This window comes from Phycodurus eques, chromosome 16 (genome assembly GCF_024500275.1).
Source record: "Phycodurus eques isolate BA_2022a chromosome 16, UOR_Pequ_1.1, whole genome shotgun sequence".
In the NCBI taxonomy this organism is placed as follows: domain Eukaryota; kingdom Metazoa; phylum Chordata; class Actinopteri; order Syngnathiformes; family Syngnathidae; genus Phycodurus; species Phycodurus eques.
The window spans coordinates 21142268-21161119 of NC_084540.1; the positions used below are offsets into that span (position 1 = coordinate 21142268).

At 43.1% G+C, this 18852-nt stretch overlaps 1 protein-coding gene across 1 annotated transcript; it reads left to right on the forward strand.

Annotated features, from left to right (window-relative positions):
• Positions 1–2140: 2140 nt before the first annotated feature.
• Positions 2141–9863, forward strand: LOC133415140 (centriolar coiled-coil protein of 110 kDa-like). The gene is made up of 14 exons (XM_061700969.1): positions 2141–2252; positions 2656–2856; positions 3627–3815; positions 4558–5662; positions 5749–5870; positions 6090–6228; positions 6305–6420; positions 6506–6622; positions 7219–7320; positions 7400–7516; positions 8308–8381; positions 8511–8576; positions 8732–8788; positions 9459–9863. The coding sequence occupies exons 2-14, from the start codon at positions 2710–2712 to the stop codon at positions 9541–9543; spliced, it is 2436 nt and encodes an 811-aa protein (XP_061556953.1). The 5' UTR covers positions 2141–2252; positions 2656–2709; the 3' UTR covers positions 9544–9863.
• The last annotated feature ends 8989 nt before the right edge of the window (positions 9864–18852 follow it).

The window sequence follows — 18852 nt, forward strand, 5'->3', positions numbered from 1 at the left end:
AAAATATTCACAATGGAGGATGATTAATGCGGCAAGATAAAGAACACAATTGTTCAAAAGTACAAAAGTAGAATTGCACAGTATATGCTGTATATATTGCTCCAAGATGATTCAATATGGCACAGTAGTGTTCCGGACACAAAAGTCAAGCTCCAAACCGAGCTCCTCACCACACTTCAACATTCCGTAGTTTTTTTGGCACCAACATGAGACCAAAGTAATACGCCGATCAAACTGAAGCTCCTCACCTCACTTCAACATACTTGACACCAAGATGGCGCCAAAGCAACACTTCGGTCGAAACGAAGCTCCTCACCTCACTTCAACGTAGTTACTTGGCACCGAGATGGCGCCAAAGCGATACTTCTGTCAAAATGAAGCTCCTCAACTCACTTCAACGTAGTTACTTGGCACCAAGATGGCGCCAAAGCAATACTTTTATTACAATTTACTGACAAAATAGCGAGTAGCGGCGTTTTTAAGCGCATAACGGCGGATCCAACAACATGCAATTTTTCTTCACGATAGCGATAGTCTGCCCTTTAGAGTTTGCGAAAGAACTGCAAGAGGCTCCCGTCGAAAGCCGCCAGGCGCTTGTGGACGACCGGCGAGGTGTGCGACTGACAAGCGTTTCACCAACGACAAGCTGGCCTCCGCTTGCACGCAACTCTTAGGTGAGCTCGCCGTTCGGTCGGACGCTCATGCATTCGCATATTGGCCTTTACCGCGCTGTTCAGATTCCCACTACGAGCGGTTCCACGCAGCTCTGCTGAGTCGCAAACCGCACTTGCTTTGCTACGAGAAGCGCACAGGGTGCGTCGGGGTCAAACGAGGTCGGCTGTGCTCCGTTTTGTTTGGCTTTTCGGGCATATTTTGTCCACTGTGGTCCTGCTTGCAACCATGCGACACAGTAACATAAAGTGAATATCCACAATTGACTCCCCGCCTCGATGCTGCAAAATGACGGCAAAGCACTACTTATGTCTCAATGAAACTCCTCAACTCACTTCACTGTACTTCCTCGGAACCGAGATGTCGCCAAATGGTGCCAAATCAATACGGTTGTTGCCTGGACAATAATAACGTGATATCACATGGCTGTAATTTCAATTCTCCAAAATGTATACAGGATACGGAGAAAACTGCTGACGCGTCGGTGTTCTTTTGTTCCTATCAGAGGATTCCAAAATCCCGTTCACGGACGACCACGTTGATGCTCTTCTCCGAGGCCGCAAGGGAAACGTACGCGTCGCTCAGCCGATACAAGTCATCTTCAAAAGATGACTTGTGAAAAGAAGAGTAGAACCTCCGTCGTCATGGCAGCCATTGATCCTCAGTAAGTTTTATATTATGGATGTATTTTGCAACTTTTATAAGACAGATTTCGTGGAGAAATAAAGTGTATGCACACCAAAAAAATGAAGTAAGACTCCTTTATTTACACCTGGATATTACCATTTGGGCTTAATTTACACAAGAGCCAGAATAACTATAATGGACATGTAAAATATTTATATACGATGTTTGAGGACCGTTGTTGGTTTTGCAGCCATATTAATATTATTTATAATATGTTAATCATATTACTACCGGATACAAATTCCTTGTGTGTTTTGGACATACTTGGCAAATAAAGATGATTCTGATTCTGATTCTGATATAATCTGCTCAGGATTATTTATTTAACTCTTATACAGTCGTCATGTGGTAAACAGATTATTGTTGTTATTTCCATTATCGTTATTATAGTCACTTCTTAATATTGAAGCATGCAAAACTCAGTGTTGCTGTTCAATGGCATGAGCAGATAAGGTAACAAAAAGAGCTCGTTCCATTTATCTCGGTTGTACCTCCTGTACTATCTTCTTGTTCCTCTTATGTTTGTTTAAATGTTGACTATGACACAAATATACTCTTTACTAATATGAAATAGTCTTTTATTTATTTTTTTAATGACTTCAATTACACTGAAAGAGAAATGTTGTATATCGCGAGGCGACCAGTGTTTCCGCGAAGCATATTGGAACGCGGCCTGCGCCCTGTTGCTAGGAGGCGCTGTTGTAGCCCGGAAGAGGGACGTCGACGGCGGCGGTGATGGGAAAACCGGGAATACCGGGACAAAAGCGAGGTTTTTAATGCCTGCCGTGGCTGTATCATTTTTTTTTACAACCACACCCCGGAGGTGTATTGTCACCGAAGAGCAAAAGAGGACCGGAAAGGAGGAGAAACGTCGCGGTTTCATCGCAGCATGGGTATGAATGGGATGGGTAGATCAGCTGTGTCATCTGTGCGTGCACATCTGTACTACAGCTTCCCGAAATAGCTGCACTCAGATATTTCATACTTCTTATTTTACCTATTTATATGTGATAATATTGAAATATGGCTCAGTGGGACTCCGCTTTGGATTAATTATAGCTTGACCGAGTGACACACCAAAGAGTGTCATTGACCTTGGTCACTGTGAATGCTCATTTGTTTAAAAAAAAAAAAAAAAAAAAAAAGGGTTAAAGATAAATAAAAAATTCAGATAGTTGTCGGGAGACTGTTTCTGTATGTGAGATGAGTCAGGCAAGGAACGGCAGGAATTTGATGAGTGTGATGAAAACAACCAAAAGCAGACAGAGCCTCCCTTTGTTAACCCTGTGCCTGCAGTCACATATTGACACAAGCGTGCGTTCGACTCGACATTCGGATCCAACAGAAGAAATGCGGATTGGAAGCTATGAGGAATTCTCCTTGCGGAGTGCGGCCACACTGCAGGAGGAGGCCAACTCGAAGAGAGCGACGCGTGAGCCCGTCGCGGCGCACTCGTCTGTCGTCCTCTTCTGTGGGAAAGCTGTCCTGTCCCCACTGGTAAGGACGAAGTGAACGCAGGCGAGACCTTCACAGTTGCTATGTCAATGCCTGTCTGACACGCATTTCAATGAATCGAACATATAGAGGCACAGCAAAGCCTTGCGGGACACGTGACCTCTGGATTCTTAATCAGATAAGCGGTTGGCAGGGAATGAAAGAGCAGCCGTTGATGAGGAACATCAAGTTTGTCTTCTCTATCACGACAGGACAAGGAAGCCTCTCGAAAAAAAAGTGGCATTTTCTGCCTTTTTGTGTGTGTGTGTCTGGAGGACAGAACTATCACTTTAATATTGATGACCTTTAACCCTCACCAAAACCCAGTACCCTAACTTAACCCAGAACGCTAACCTATAACTGAAAACCCTAATCTATGACCCACAACCCTAACCCCAAACCTGAAAGTTAAGTCCAACCCTAAACCTGAATCCCTAACCCCGAAACCTTACCCCCAAATCTCACCAAAACCTTAGACCCCAAACCCTAACTGGTCTAACGCCACAAAAAGTGGCATTCTCTTCCATTCCGGTTTCAAAAATATGTTTGAGTGATAAAAGAAAACATAAATTACTGACAGTCAAGACTGACATCCAATTAAACCGCTTCACATTAAAACAAAATAAAATACCGACAGCAAACTGCTTTGCCTCAATATGTGATTTCTTTATTTTTCAACAATCAAGTCCGCACAATGGACAGAATTCTTCACAATCAATCAATCAATCAATCAATCAATCAAATCATGAACTTGTGTGCTTTCTTTTTTGCAGTTGAGTGGAGAGCAGCGGCAACAGATGCGCGACCTCAGGCGGGCGGCGGTCCAGCTGGAAACGGACCGACGGAACCGGCAGAGGAACAAACCTTCGGCCCAAGTTGGAGACGTCCCCGCGAGGTGTACGGTGCAGGCGCAGGGACGCACGGGGTCTGCAACAAAAAACGCCAACAAACCGGCTTGCGAGGTACATTCAATGCACTCCAACGCTGTCACAAATGTATCCGTTCAGTCCACAGTCACCTTGGATATGCTCCAGCTGAGCAGGACAAGTGGTTTAGAGTGGATGGATGTGTATACTATCAAAAAAAAAAGGAAAACGTTAACGAATCTCAAACTTCCTTAAAGTGTAGTTTTGAATGTGCAGAATGTAGCACAAACACACTGTGTGCCAGAATCCCTTGAAGACATTTGCAGACTTCACTACAGGTAGTCACCGACTCCAGATTTCCCCCAGCAGACGTTGATCTCGTTTTATTTTTAACCTGATGATTGCTCTGTTTTGTCCACTCTACCGAAATCGTGTAGTTTGCTTGTTAGGCCTGTGCGGTTACTTCAATCGGTCTGGAAGTAGAAAACAGGTCGCCTCTGTCCGTTCAGACTGCACGGCTATCGATTATTTGACAGTGACACGACGGATACGGCAGTAAAAGGCAAACTGGAATTTCAGGTCTCGGTTAACATTCAACTTGAAAATAGGGAACCGAATTGTGGAAGTGGACCTTGTTCGCCTAAACATGTACTGGTTGGTTTTCTGGCTGCTGAGAGCGGTTTCTCGGAACGTGGTCTCAAATCGTCTTTCGCAGGCTTTGTTGATCAAAGAATCCATCCAGCCATTTTCTACCTCTTGTCCTGTGTAGTGTGAACACGTCGGACTGATCGCAGGTTGTTACAAAGATAAATCATCTGAAATTTGAATCCCGAAACAGACACGTCAAGTACTGTGCGGCGAGGCTGGTAAGTCGCCGAGTCCCAGAGCAACAAGACTCAGTGGTTACAAACTGATCACTGACTCCCCCGGACTTCCAAAAGACCCAGGAATTGGCGTTCAAACCAGCAAGCAGCCAACGAGCCCTGTCCTCAATGGTCTCGTTACTGGGGATGAGTTGAAGTTTGGGACAGAAGAGAAGAGCGATGAGGACGATATGAGTATGGACAGCCTTCTCAAGCAAACAAAAGAGAATGTCAGCAAGGAGCAGAGTAAGGACGGGTTAAAAGTTGTCCTTCCGACACATTCGCCGGAGGCCGCCTCAGAGAACGCGATATGTAGTCCAAAAAGCGGTGTTGAGTTTGGCTTTAGTTTGCATCGCAGTCCCATTGGCCCTCCGAAGATTCCCTTCCATCAAAATATGTATGATCCCGATCCTCAACAGCCCGTATCGCCTAGTCTCCCCCATCAGTACATTCGGCAGCCCGGCCCGGAGTCCAGTTTAAGCCCTCGGATGCAGAGACGTAAACCACGGCCGTTCTCCACGGGGAACATCCACATCGTGTTCCCAGGGATGCCGTGGGAAGGAGCCGGTCGGTCGGACTGGGAAGAAGCTCTCTCCGGAGCCGCGTGGTCCCCGGATCGCCGGAGCTCAGTGTCGAGCGACGGCGCGGGCGTTCTAAACAGGCGCGGAAGTCGTCGAGCTGGTCGTTGCGGCATCGGTCCCATGCGGGAAACCCGTAGCCCAGTGAGCCCCTCGTTGCCTAGCCCGATTGGGCGACATGACCAACTGTCATCAGGGTTCCGCCGGCGCTGCCACACCTTGGACAGTCAGCTGCACGCTGACCAAGCTGGATCCCTTCACATTGACCGCAGTCAAGAAAGAACGCCTCGCTTCATGGCGGGAGTCACGATGTGCCCCGCAAGTCGGCGCAACTCGGCTGCCCCGACGAACAAGTCGTGCAAGGTAGAGAATCCGTCGCCGCATCTGCGGAGGCCTCACGTTTGCCCTCGAGTCGAGCTCAGGACGGAGCCCGATGAGCCTCGTGATGAAACCTCACCGACTGCCCTCAGAAATGCTGCAGACGCACATGCCAATAACGCAGGTGTGTGATCGTTTGATCGAGGCTGACCAAGTACAGGTAGTTTTAAAAGCTGTGTCGAAGTTTTACGGTCACGTTTCGGCACGCAGAGGAGATCCAGAGGCGAGCGCAAATTCTGGAGGACACGCAAAGGCGTCTGGAGGAGGAACATGCCTTACAGATGTCACTGCTTCTGGCTGAGCAGGAGAAAGAGCAACAGCGCCTCCGTCTGGTGAGCATGCGACATAACCGTCTTTGTGAATGTAAAGCATAGAGGGAGCCAGAGTTCTGTTCCTACGGCGGTGACGTACACCTGAACTTGTCCGCAAGTCGAACACGCAGACTAGTTCACTGTGTTCCGTTGAGACGTCGCGTGTTGTACGTAAACCGAGGACCTTCTCAAATGGAATATTTTCTCGCATAACTCCCGACTGTGTTCGTCCTGCGAAAGGAGCTCGAAGAGACTGAACGGAAACTGAGGGAGCAGCAGTGTGAGAAACTCCAGAACTCGGACGCTTCTCAGTGGAAGCGCGCGTCCGTGAATGACGGACTTCCAGCTGAGAGCCCGCCCGCCTCCACGCCGGGACACGGTACAGGTGCCGCATCAGTATGCTCACTCCTAACACTTATTTGGATGCCTCGCCGCTTATCTTTCTCTTTTGCCAGGTTTCCCGAGTCCAATTAGTTCTATTGTGACCCGTCCCCCGTATTGTGACCAGTCCCCCGTGTACTTGCGAGAGCCCACTTGGGCAGCTCACAAACCTCAAGCGAGGCTAAGTCAGGTGAGCACGTGCATGATCACCGGTAATACATTTTCCCGAGCCCGATCAATGTTCAGATGTGTACAGTAGCGTGCTTTGTTCTCAGGTTCTGAAAGCAGAAGAACAGAGAGCGTTGTGTCGAATCGGCGCAATTGCCCGTGGCTTCCTCACGCGCAGACTCCTCCAAACGCACAAGGTTCAGCATCTGCGTCAGACCGTCACGGTGAGGCCCAAAGGAAACGCTCACGACACGAGTCAAGACGCTTGCCAAAATCAGAAGTTCAGTCGTTATGTGTTGGAATTTCTTGGACAGTTCACTAACATTGAGGAAGAAAATAGAAACACTCATTTCTTCAGTAACCACATCGACAAAGACCCGAATTTGGGTTGGCTTTTCAGTAAGAATTTAAGACCAATGAATCAGTGTGGTCGTATATTTTAGTCAAGTGTGCCTGACTTAAAATTTTGTCACACGAGTCACTAACACCATCGAGAAAAAAGGGAGAAACATGAATTGCCATTTTTTTTTAATGCAATTTTGTCAGTAGAGTTCAAGTCTCTTTCGCGAATCTAGTCGTGGGGAAATGGCAACAAAATTCCCTCATAAATAAAAGAAACTCCCGGATCAGAACTTTTGCACGGATCCACACCGCAGCAGCGTGTTGCGGAAACGGCTTCGGTCGTAGGCTACTGCAGTCATGAATGCGTTTGAGGTGAAAGTTCTCGCAAAAAAAAAAAAATCACATTCCAAAATGAATTGGCATGGATAGCTTGGGGCAAAATGTGTTAAGATATTGTGCTTTTTGTGTGTCCTGACAGGACACACAGGAGTTCATTAGTTCCTTCAAAACAGAAGGTCCACAGAAGAGAAGCACTTTCTCCGCACAGGATCTCTCCCTGCAGGACAGAGTTCAAGCCCACGTACGAATGCGCCGTAAGCGGCAGTCGGCAACTTTCTTCTCTCCCGTTGACGCGCGACATGTACGTTTGCCCTTCTCAGTTACGCGCGGCCCTCTACGACGTTCACGAAATCTTCTTTGAAATGCCTCTGGAGGATCGATTGGCGCTGCTGCAGCAGGACAGGGAGCTCTGTGCTGAGAAGAGGCAACGGGACACGGTAAGCCACATGCGTCTATGCACGTTTCTAGCATGCGAGCCGTTATCATCGTGAGCATTCGCCGTACATTTCGGTGGGCGACTCCCACAGTCGAAATAATAATAATCGGGGCTTTGCCATTCGAATGGCCGTGAATTGAGAAAAGTTTGCGCATTTTGACTTGAAGTTTCGAACTTAATGCGCTTGACGAAAAAGCCCAAGGAACCCTAAAATGTTTGCACTATTGAGCCCAAAGAGTGAATAAAGCATCAGCAAAGTTGATTCGTTAAAGTTCTGTGCTCAACAAAAAGTCAGTTGAACCACAAAGGTTTTCCACATGGTGGTGCTATTGTTAAGCCCCACATTTACGCCATTTTCTTGCATTCTACTTGCAATTTGTGGCAGAAGTCCAGCTAATTGTGCGTCACAAAATAGACGATTGAACCAGAAACGTTTTCAACAAAGCTATGAAACCCTAAATAGTTAATACGGTATCATTGTATCACTAAGCCTAACCCTAAAAACCTGAACATTTGTACACAAGAACAACTTGGGGGGGGGGGAGCAAATGAACCCAAAGGCCTTTTTCATTTATCAAGTCCCAAAGTTATTAAAATGTGAAAGGCCCCTCACGCCAACTTAATGTGTTTGGCAAAGCAGGCAATCCCAAATAGCAAATGAGAGAATGAATTCCTTTGTGTCTTGTAAAACGTGACACAAATCCACTTGTCAATTACGCCTTTCACCATTAACACCAGTGTGCCTTGTTATAAAGCTGACCTATTCATGTACTGAGTGTATCCATTGTGAAGGAGAAAGCCAAGAGGGAAAAGGAGAGAGCGGTCCTGTCTGCCGCCACACAAAGATCTCTGGACCGAAAAAAGAGGTAAAGTACGGAGCGAAGAAAGGAAGAAAAGAAAAAAAAAAATCACTCTGAATGGGAGATTTTCCCCCAGTTGTTTATGTTAGTCATGCGATCCAGCGTGGTGACATCACCGTGGGCTCTCGCTTTCAGGGAGGGGGAGTCACCGGGACAGGCTCGAAAGGTGATGCAGAAGCCCAAAAGTCCCACTCCCATCAGGTACTGGAAAGGTTGGGTCACAAAAGAAGCCTTTTCACTCCAACTGCTCAGACCTCTGAGCATACTCGGCCTTTTCACTATTGTCTTTCCCAGTTCTGCTCTTGATTATTGTTTCCCCATGCCTAGAAATCTGCACTGATTTATTCCTTTCCCAGAGTTCAAAAGTCCAGCCAAGTCCAAAAATGTGTCCCGAGCCAGCTCAACCGCCAGGGGTGAGTTCACGTCTCATTCACTGTGCAGTACTTAACTGTTGGCTGCCATGCTACAGTGGATAGAAAAAGTAGCCCAGTAGAGTGGCGACCGCCATGATGAATGCCAGCTTCTGGTGATGTAATAACACCTTAATCATTCCACAATGTTTACACTTGAAATTTGACAGACCCAAATACGTCAGATTTTCAGATTTGGGTGGCATTCCTTGTGCACAGCCCCCCCCCCCGTCATATTACTTGGTGGATTTTATGTTTGGATTTAGGATTTTGTTGATTTCGATTTGCTCGCAGGTTCCGACCATTAGTTCACGTGAGGTTGAATCCAAGGTTAATGGAGTTCAATTCTAATAATTAAAATCATACAACACATCAATGTCATAATAATCCATCGCAGTGGGAAATTAAGAATAGAAAATAAGAATGGAAAAAGAACATCTGCAAATCGATAAAATGATCGGAACAAAGCATTTTATATGAACATTTGCGCAAGGGGCGGCATAACGTATTTAACAACTTTACTCCTTGATAAATAGTGCATTTCGACTGCAGGAACTTTATTCCAGAACTCGGCGCTTTTGGAGTGCCATTGTGTGTCTAGACCACAAATCGACCAGAGTCGTGCTCGTCCAACTTCATTTATTTATTCTTGGTCTGTGTGGTGTCCTGTCAGGAGCTGGTACAAAAAGACCCCCGAAGCGAGAGTGAAGCGCACGGACAACCTGAAGAACCTGAAGAAGCAGCACTCTCTGGGCTGACAGGTGGCAAACACATCCCTTAACATCTTTTTTTCTTTGAATATTACACAAACCACTAAGTTTATTTAGCACTGATGTTTCCCTCGAGGACCGTATTTGGTAGAGTAGAACATTGTGAATCCTCCCGCTGAATGTTGTAATAATAGTTTTCTGAAAGATATTCAGTGGTACCTTGACTTACGAGTTGCATTTGTTCCCTGACCGCGCTCGCAGCTCAAAAGACTTGTATCTCAAATAATCGTTCTCGATTGAAATGAATGGAAATGTCATTAATTCGTTCCAGCGCCCCCCAAAAAACGCCACCAAATTAAAATGTGATGTAATCAGATAATTAAGTAGAATCTCAAGACTCAAACAGTTTTTTTTTTTGCTTACCATAATTTCCCGTGTATAATATGCATATTTTTTTCTTGAAAAAAAAATCATCAAAAGTCAATTAAGCATATTACAAATAGGTATAAGGAAAATTATGAAAGATATTTTTTCACATTGTATCAATGTGTACCGGTACCGAGGGGTTTTGAAAAAGGTTTACTTTCTTTCCAATATGATATGTTATGTCAATGTCACACGATATGGTCAACTTTTGCTGCTCGTCCTCGCGGACGCCGCCACCTCGTGTCATATCCGTCGCCACCGCTATCGGATTTAGCGTCCTAACTAAACGGCAGAGTGAGTTCTTGTACCGCCACCTTCGGGGAGCAAATCTGTCAAGTTCAAAGATTTGAGGCGATCACTGTGAATATGAAAACCTGAGGCGAAATTCGTGGTGAGGAAGCGACGCGAGCGTGCACACGGAGCAGAGCGTTTCTTTGAAAAACCTGGAAAATATGGATAATACTTCATGTTTTGAGCATGGTGCGACAGAAAAACCCGTAAGTCGGGACACTCATAAGTCGAGGTATCACTGTCATTAATTAAATGTAATCAAATTAAAAAAAACATATCCATATATTATTCACCATGGCAACTTTAATAATATATTGAACATCATTTTTAGGTTTTAAAATGACATCTCCAAATATTTCAATAAGTGTGCTATCGAACAAAAGACATAACGTGCAACGGTTCTCGTAAGTTACTTCATGAATCCCGTCGGAAGTGTGCCTCAAGAACAATGCCTTTATTCTCTGTCGTGGTCGGACATGCATACTGTACAGTAGATACGGTACAGTAGTGTTCACATCATCCAGCGCTGGAAGTAGACACGCGTAACAGCGCCGTGTGTAATGCAAGTTGCTTAAATTGTCAAGCGTTTTAAGGGCTTTGAGTGTACGTTTGTTTCTTTTTTCTGTTTTTTTAATGGTATTGAAATGGCCTTTTATTAATGCATATATTTGGTCTTCGGTTTACACTACATGAAATCTGAATGTATTTGTTTACATACTGGCACACCTACACTTTATTGCAGCTTCATTGTTACAGTACGGTGGAGTCAAACAGCCCAACATTTCGGTCGTGGAGTAGGAATGGGGTGTAAAAAAGTAGTAAATAAAGTATTATAACCGTATTCCTATATAAGTAATGACTTTTTTCCTCGTTACTATTGTATTTGATTCTCTCTTTTTTTTTTAGAATTTTATGACTTTCTTGCAAAGCTGCAACTTTATTCTTGGAATATTTAAACTTTTTTTCTGGAGTATGTGGCCTTAATGCCCCTTTCCAGAGGAAAAGACAACAACAACAACAAAACAATCATAAAGCAGCCTCATAGATACAGTACCCACTTATTGCATATGCTTGAATTTTGGGATTAATATTTATGCATTATTAACTGAAAATGTGTACCAAAATGTAACAGGATTTTGATATGAATAGACATTTGTAGGCCCCACTCTTACATCTAAACAAATAGTTAAGTACACGTACCGGTAACTATATCACATGCATTTAACCCACGTTTGTGCTGTGATGATGTTGTTCGCCGACTGAAATTGCTTTTTGAATTTGTATGTTTTCATTTCAACTGTCAATTTGATATAGTTTCTATGACCACAATAAAGGATGAAATTGAATAGGAACTAAGTTTCAAAAGTAATTTTTTTGCCGCACGTGAAGCAAAAGGTGACGAGGAACGGGATGATTTGTTGTTTTATGACGAGCCGAGCTTGACGCGGAGTGACCGAAACCTTTTCTGACTTTACTACCCTCCTTTTGCTTCTGATGTAATTCAAATTCGGTTACACTTTTCCGTCTTTGCCAGCACGGGCACCCTTTTCTGCTGGCGTCATAAAACACACTTGGGGAGTTAATCCTACAGATGTTCACTGAGTTGTCTTTTCTACGGCTTTAATGGCGTATATATATATATATATATTTTTTTTAAAATCTTGAGTTGTACGTCTTGTACTTCAACACTGTCTCTTGCCGAATAAATGAGCGTCGCACGCGATGCTCCACTCGACACGCACGGAACGAGTCGGGAGATTGTGATCTTCCTTCGTTACCCGGTAACCAAACACAGGCATATCCGCTTGTGAACACGCCCTCTGTGTGTTCTTCTGTGGCTCCTTCCCTCCTTTTGTCTCGCCCTCCACTCGGGGACCATAAAAGGCAGGGATGCTGCGTGACGGATGGCACGAGGTGCCGCTCCACCTCGTCCCTGCAGTTTCTCCCGTTCATACGTGACCGCCACTCCGCCTTCCGTCTCTCATCGCTGCTCCTTCCAGGCCGGGTAACACTACTCTATTTTTATTTTTTATTTTTGTATTTTTTTTACACACAAACTGCTCCTTAGCAACCAAACAGACCAAAGGCACCAATAACAAACGTTTTGTTTTACACTGTGATCAAAAGTCAGTTCTTTTGTCACATAACGCCATGCAGAAAATACAGGATCGGAAATGGCGTCGCTCACAGCACACTTTGTTAAAAAAAATAATAATAAAGGGGGAAAAAAAGAAACTGAAACAAATCTAAAAAATAAGAATCATAAATAAATAAAATAAGTTAATTACATGGAAAAAATAATATGTTATATGTATATAGAGGTGTACAGTATATTTAGAAATTAGAAACATTTTTAAATTAATTTAAAAAGAGATGAATGTATATTTTCTTTCCTAAAAAAATATTTTCTTAGAGGTTAAAAAGTCCTATTTTTTTTTCAAGAAACAGTATAATATCAGTTGGAATATTAGTCTTGTTTTGCTGGCTAGTCGTATTTTTCAAGATAAATGCGGAATTTGTGAGAAAAGCTTGTACTCGTCTTATTTTTCAAACTGTTTTCTAAATTAAAAAATTGTATTTGTTTAGATGAGGACATTTCTTGAAATTCTAGATATAAATTGTAATTCCTTTGATCAAGTTGTATTTTCCGAGATAAAAACTTTTACAGTGTCGTTTTTTTTTTTCAGTTGAGTCCATTGTAATCATTTCTACATAGCCAGATTTCCTTCTGGATAAATCTATTTGACCTGTTTGTTTTCAAGCATTTATTTAGGTACCCTTTTTATTTAACTTTTATGTGCTATGCAGTTTACTTGAATCATTATATGAATAAAGTACAGTAAATATTTTCCCCTTGCTTTGAAGAGCAGCGTTGATGTTCAAACTGTGCAGAATGTTACAGTGTCTTACAGTAAAATTAAATACTGCTGTCCATTTAAAAAAAAAAAAAAAAAAAATATATATATATATATATATATTTTTTTTTTGTTTGTTTTGGTGAGTACTGTGAGGTGGTACTTGGTGTAAAAAGTTTCGAGAAAATGTGCCAAAAGCCTAAAAAAAAAATAATAATAATTCATTCATTGAATAGGAAACAAAGTATTAACCAGACTGACAAGGGCAAGCACTCTTCTTCCCGATGTTGACGGCGCCGGCCGAAGCGCTCTCACGACTGCGTCCTGCGGGATTCTGGGAACGAGAACACTGTCGCCTTTTCTCGCAGCTCTTCTTCCATCCCCTCCCTCGCTTCCCACATCAAACTTTCTTTTCTTTTGCTCTCTTCTTCCCTCTCAACGTGACGCCGCACAGAACTGCCGATTTCACGCCAGGCACAATTTGAGGGATATTTCTGTTTGAGACACTGACAACAAGAGTGGAGTAGCTCCATTTTTTTTTGTGTGTGGCTATTTTGCAAGCGAGTGAGAGAGATGAGGTACTGTCATCATCTTCAGTCTCGTAGTTTGAATCCCAGTCAGTATAACTTAAGTAAAAGAAAGAAAGAAACAAACTAAGATAATAAAAAAAACAAAAACAAAAACAAAAACAGTTCAGTGCCATAGTGGTCCAAACATCCTTCATATCTATCAATATTTCATGAAAGGTTAGAAATAACATTCACGGGTGCGGCCATCTTGGAAATGGGAGTTGGCACGGTGTTGCACTGAAGAACCAGGAAAGGTGCAATTATGGACTGCCGCCTGTTTGTCAAAATTGGAATTAAGCCTTCCTTTCGGAATTGTGTGACTTTTCTCTATTCGTCTCTGCACTTTAGTTAAAAATGGAGGAATCCCTCTCTCGTTCTCAGTGGTTTATTTTGAGGCTTATGCTATATGCTCGTAAGGCTAATGATAGGGTTAGTTGTTTTTTTTGTTTTTTTTAAATGTAGTTGAAATTTAATTCATTGTATTTCTCATGTTGTACACTGAGACCTCAACCTTAAAATTATTAGTGGCAGTGCGTTCCATTTCCTGTTGGACTTTTGAGACTTGAACCGTTGCGTTCGAAGTCCAAATTGAACCGCTTTCGGCGAACCTTTCGCTTCTCCCGCCCTCCAAAGGGCGACTGCGGAGGAAATGTGGAGTGGATTAACTCTGGATTATTTCCACAAGACTTTCCTGTGTTCGCCAGGATGTCAGCTCTCATCCGTTACCTCACATTACGCCACGACGACGACGACGACGATGATGATTTATCTGAAGGATGCCTCGCTTTAGTTCACGCCTCCAAGCTTGACATTGCTTAGTATGTGTAAGATGTATGATCCATGATATCTGGAGTCTCGCTTCTGGCTTCTTGCTTGTTTGATTTTGCCTTCAATCTGTGGAGGAATTTGAATTCTGACCTGCGGAAGTTCTGCGGAGTTCCAGTTCCCTCCAGCGAGCTTTGGAAACAAAATAGACAGTCACACGTTTGTTTAGCCATCAATCGTGTACGTCTGTTATTAAGAATGTCGCTTTGGTTGCTGCCCAATAAATGTTGCTTCGTTTTAGTTCGCACAGTAATGTTTTTGAAACATTCTGTACGAGACCTTATTGATTTGATTTGAGCATTAGAGTGATAAACCACCCCAACTTTTTTGACATAACATTGTGTTTTGTTTCTCATAACAGTATTTCAAATTTTGATTTAATTGAAAGAGAATTGATCACTGTTTCTTATACATTATGTTTTCTTATTAAAATTATATTATTCATGTCGAATTACACCTTTTTAATATGTTTATCATAGTATATCTTGTAAATTACGATTTTATGCATTTGCAATTACATTTTCTAAATTATAATTATTCTCTTGTAAGATTACATATTTTTCCTTCCTAAATTTTATTTATTGTAGTAAAGCAATAAATTGCATTGTTATATCCATGCATGAATGAATGAATTTTTTTAATCAATTATTTTTCTTGAAATTTTTTTTTTTTTTTTTTTTTTACTTTTTCATGTAAGATGACCATTTTCACACCTAAAATAAGAATCATTTTCTCATATAACTGTGACTTATTTTTCTTCACAGCAGTACCATTTATTTTTGCTGGAAATGTTTGCTTTCATTGAAGTAATCGTTTTCCAACAATCGTAATCATGAATTAAAAGCCAATGTCATGGCAAGATCCCCACTGATTTTCATTGAATCAAGATGTCGCGACAGTATATGAACTTCCGCTGATTTATGAAGTTGCATTTTTGGCTTGATGAAGTGCAGGAATGGCAAGAAACGTTTTTTTCCCCCTTTCCCCCCGTTATGTGATGCGGTTTGAAAGCAATTAAAAGACATTTAATCCATCCATTTTCTTTGCCGCGTCTCCTCACTCGGGTCGCGGGCGTGCTGGAGCCTATCCCGGCTCTCTTCGGGCGAGAGGCGGGGTACACCCTGAACCGGTCGCCAGCCAATCGCAGGGCACATATAAACAAACAACCGTTCGCACTCACTCTCACTCCACACGGGCGGGGCCGGGATTTGAACCCCGGTCCCCAGAACTGTGAGGCCGACGTGCTAACCAGTCGCCCGCCGCGCCGGCACGTTTAATCCGCGTATGTCCAAACAATCTTAAAAGGGCCGTGGACGTTTTGAAACGAGCCAAATCTTTGAGAGGGCCATTCATGCCTCTCTTGTCATTTACACTGAAAACAAATTGAATTCATTGGCGCTTGTGTGTAGGTGGAGGTCACAAAATGATGGCATACGGAACGTTCAGCTGCTGAATAAGCACACAAAAGACTTCTTAGAAAAATCCTCGTTTTAATGGGCCGTGTTTGTGTTTATTTCCAACTTTCCGTGTGTGTGTTGAGGAAGTATTAAATCTTACAGCGGAGCCACCATTTTCCTCACGGACACACCAAAATACAACACAAACATACACGCGACATTTGCTATGGACCATCTATTAGTGCTATTTTAAACAGCTGGAGCGATATTCAGTAGATAGAGTGCTCATTGAAGGCGCAAAAGGGGAATGGAAATGAAGAAGGGAGCAGTTCAGCAACTTGTACGACCGACTGGGGGCGGAAGATAAGTTATTGAATGCTTCTTGTGTTTCCTCATCATACACGTCTTTTAATGGTCATTTTCAAACTTACGGCCCTTCAAATTTTGGATTCATTTACGGTAATACAGTACATTTCGATGAAATATTTTTCTACGGTTGCAGTACAATTGAATTCTTTCCGCGACGTGACGACAGGCGCTAGCCGGCAGTTAGCTTGTGCGCTAACAGTGGCGTCCGCGCCGTTGCCTCCACGCCGCGGTGGTCGGAATGGGCGGAGTAATTCTAACTCGCAACTGAGTCGGATAGCCACTGATGCTAACGTTCATTTCTTGTATGCAGTAGGGACTCATACATTTAGTCACGGCGAAAAAAAATCAGGAAATCGCAAGTGGTAAAAAAAAAAAAACGTTTCAGGCTCAGTCTTTGCACGTTCTCAGCAATTATCTTCGAATATGTATAATGTATTTAGAAACAACTTTACAGGTCTTTAAGTGGCAAACATGAATGAGCGATGCAAAATAAGATTGCCTTTTCTCCCGTAGCGTGTTCACATTGTGCATGACGCATCACACGATCGATCTCTTCTCTATTTCCACCCGCGGGTGTCTGCGCGATGATTTTCACTTTTCGGACGAGTGCAAACATAATAACGCTAAATCGGACTGCGGGATCTCCTCTCTGACAGTGGCACTAAAGAGCGTCAGTGTTTCGGATCGTCCTACAGGCTTTCTTCACAAACAGAACAAGACTTTGAGGAAGAGCAGCTGACTAAAACCGCATTCCGCGCTTCCTTTTCTGTTTTTCTTTCCCCCCTGGAGGGTGGTTGCATGGGAACCTTGCGGAAAACTGAACAGGTAATGGCACCGTCGGTCAAAGCTGAGAAATGCGGTCTTTCGTTAACGCGCGTGTGGAGAAGGTCCTCGGTCCAAAAAAACGATAGCCCGCAGGTTAGCATCAATATTTGATGTACCGGTGCAGTCCGCCCGACTTGTTAACATGTGGCTGAGCTGCATCCCTCGACCTGCCCTCAGTTCCTGCACCGTTTAATAACTCTTTTCAGGCGGGGATCCACCCCTCACACACCAAGTTTGGGAAAGACTGGCTTCAAAGATTTGGTGAAGGCCGTTGCAATACGTTTCTGTCCTGTAGAGGGCGTCCGAATGCAACACAAGCCGGTCACTGGCTTCTTGCCTATAATCGCCTGTGCCAACACATCGTTTTGATAGACATGTGTCAAGTTCCTTCTTGTCTATTGCACTATTACCGCCATTCATCTGTTGCTACCTGGTTTTGAAAAAAAACATGCAATGGTCTTAAAAACAGAAAAAATTGTTTTCTTCAGAATGCTCACACAGCAACAAGCTAAACTGGTCTCGTGTCTCCGTGTTGCTGTTCCTTTCCGTGCATCATCTTTCATGCCACTGTTGCTCGCGGGGTCAACTGTGTGTCTGGGGGGGTCACGTCAGTGCGGTGCCATGTGTCCTGGTGTCTCCATTGCTGTGTAGTCACACTAACAGACACACGTGCACAAGGAATGTGCACGTACAACTGTAGCTGCTACGCAACTATCTACCACAAACGTACCGTACGGATGTATCAGGCCACCTTATTGGTGCATTTCCGTTGGCTAAACAATACCAGATGCGTGTTTGTTGGTCGGGCAGGGAATGTGAATGAGGAAAATACTTTAAGCGCAGTGGAAGTAGATGCACCAACTCTGTCGTAGGGGTTGAATCAATTACTCGCGTCTAGTCGACTTTTACTCTCCGCGTCGTAATTTAAAGCTTGAAGTCGACTAATCGCTAATCACGTGTTCCGTTCGGCCAATTTTACAGAGGACCTTCGACTCGCCCGTCTGCTGCCGAACAAAATTCTCCGGCCAACAAAGGTTACACCGGCGTCAAACGTTAGAAAACGTTACAAAAATGAATTGAAAAACTACACAGATATTTTAAAAAAAGAGATTGACTTCAAAGTACACATATATTGGAAAGTATTAGAAAACAATACATTACACAGAAATACACAAATATTGTGTCATCAAGTAAAAAAAAGAAAACTACCAAAATGCTACAATGTTGCATACAAAAAAAAATTATTTGGAGGGGGATTGGGAGAGATAAAAAAAATATATATTTAACAAAAACATACAAAAAACAATAACAATAATTGAAAAATACATTCATATTAGAAAAAAATAGAATATAGTTATTTGAACAAAGAAAATGTAAATGTTAGACAAAATGCAGAACATTTGCATTAAAATATATAAAATAAAGTTCACAGTTTTGAAAAAAAAAAAAAAATTATACATGTTGAAAAATATTAATTTATGCAACAAGCAGGCATTTTAAACATGTATTTAAATGTCCCCCCCCCCTTCATTGTAAATAAGGAAAATCCTGAATACATTTGAATGGGGACTGACATGGGGCGAGTGTGGTGAAGGACCCAAGTGCAAAACACCGAACCACTGGAAAAGTTGGAAAGGATTCTAATAATCAATTTAACCTCAACTGCGACAGATCACTTCAGACTTCACAGTCGAGAGGGTCAGGCTTTGAAGATGGCTTTGTCTTTGACCAAGGTGTTGCAATGGTCCGCGGTCCTCATATAGCAGGTTCGGAAATGCTCAGATTTCACTTTTGAAAAGT

What these genes read in the sequence shown, in the direction of transcription:
- LOC133415140 (XM_061700969.1), top strand. Translation starts at nt 2,710, where the DNA reads ATGCGGATTGGAAGCTATGAGGAATTCTCCTTGCGGAGTGCGGCCACA. An exon ending in CCAACAAACCGGCTTGCGAG is followed by an intron (nt 3,816 to 4,557) that starts GTACATTCAATG and finishes ATCCCGAAACAG; the next exon opens with ACACGTCAAGTACTGTGCGG. An exon ending in CGCACATGCCAATAACGCAG is followed by an intron (nt 5,663 to 5,748) that starts GTGTGTGATCGT and finishes TTCGGCACGCAG; the next exon opens with AGGAGATCCAGAGGCGAGCG.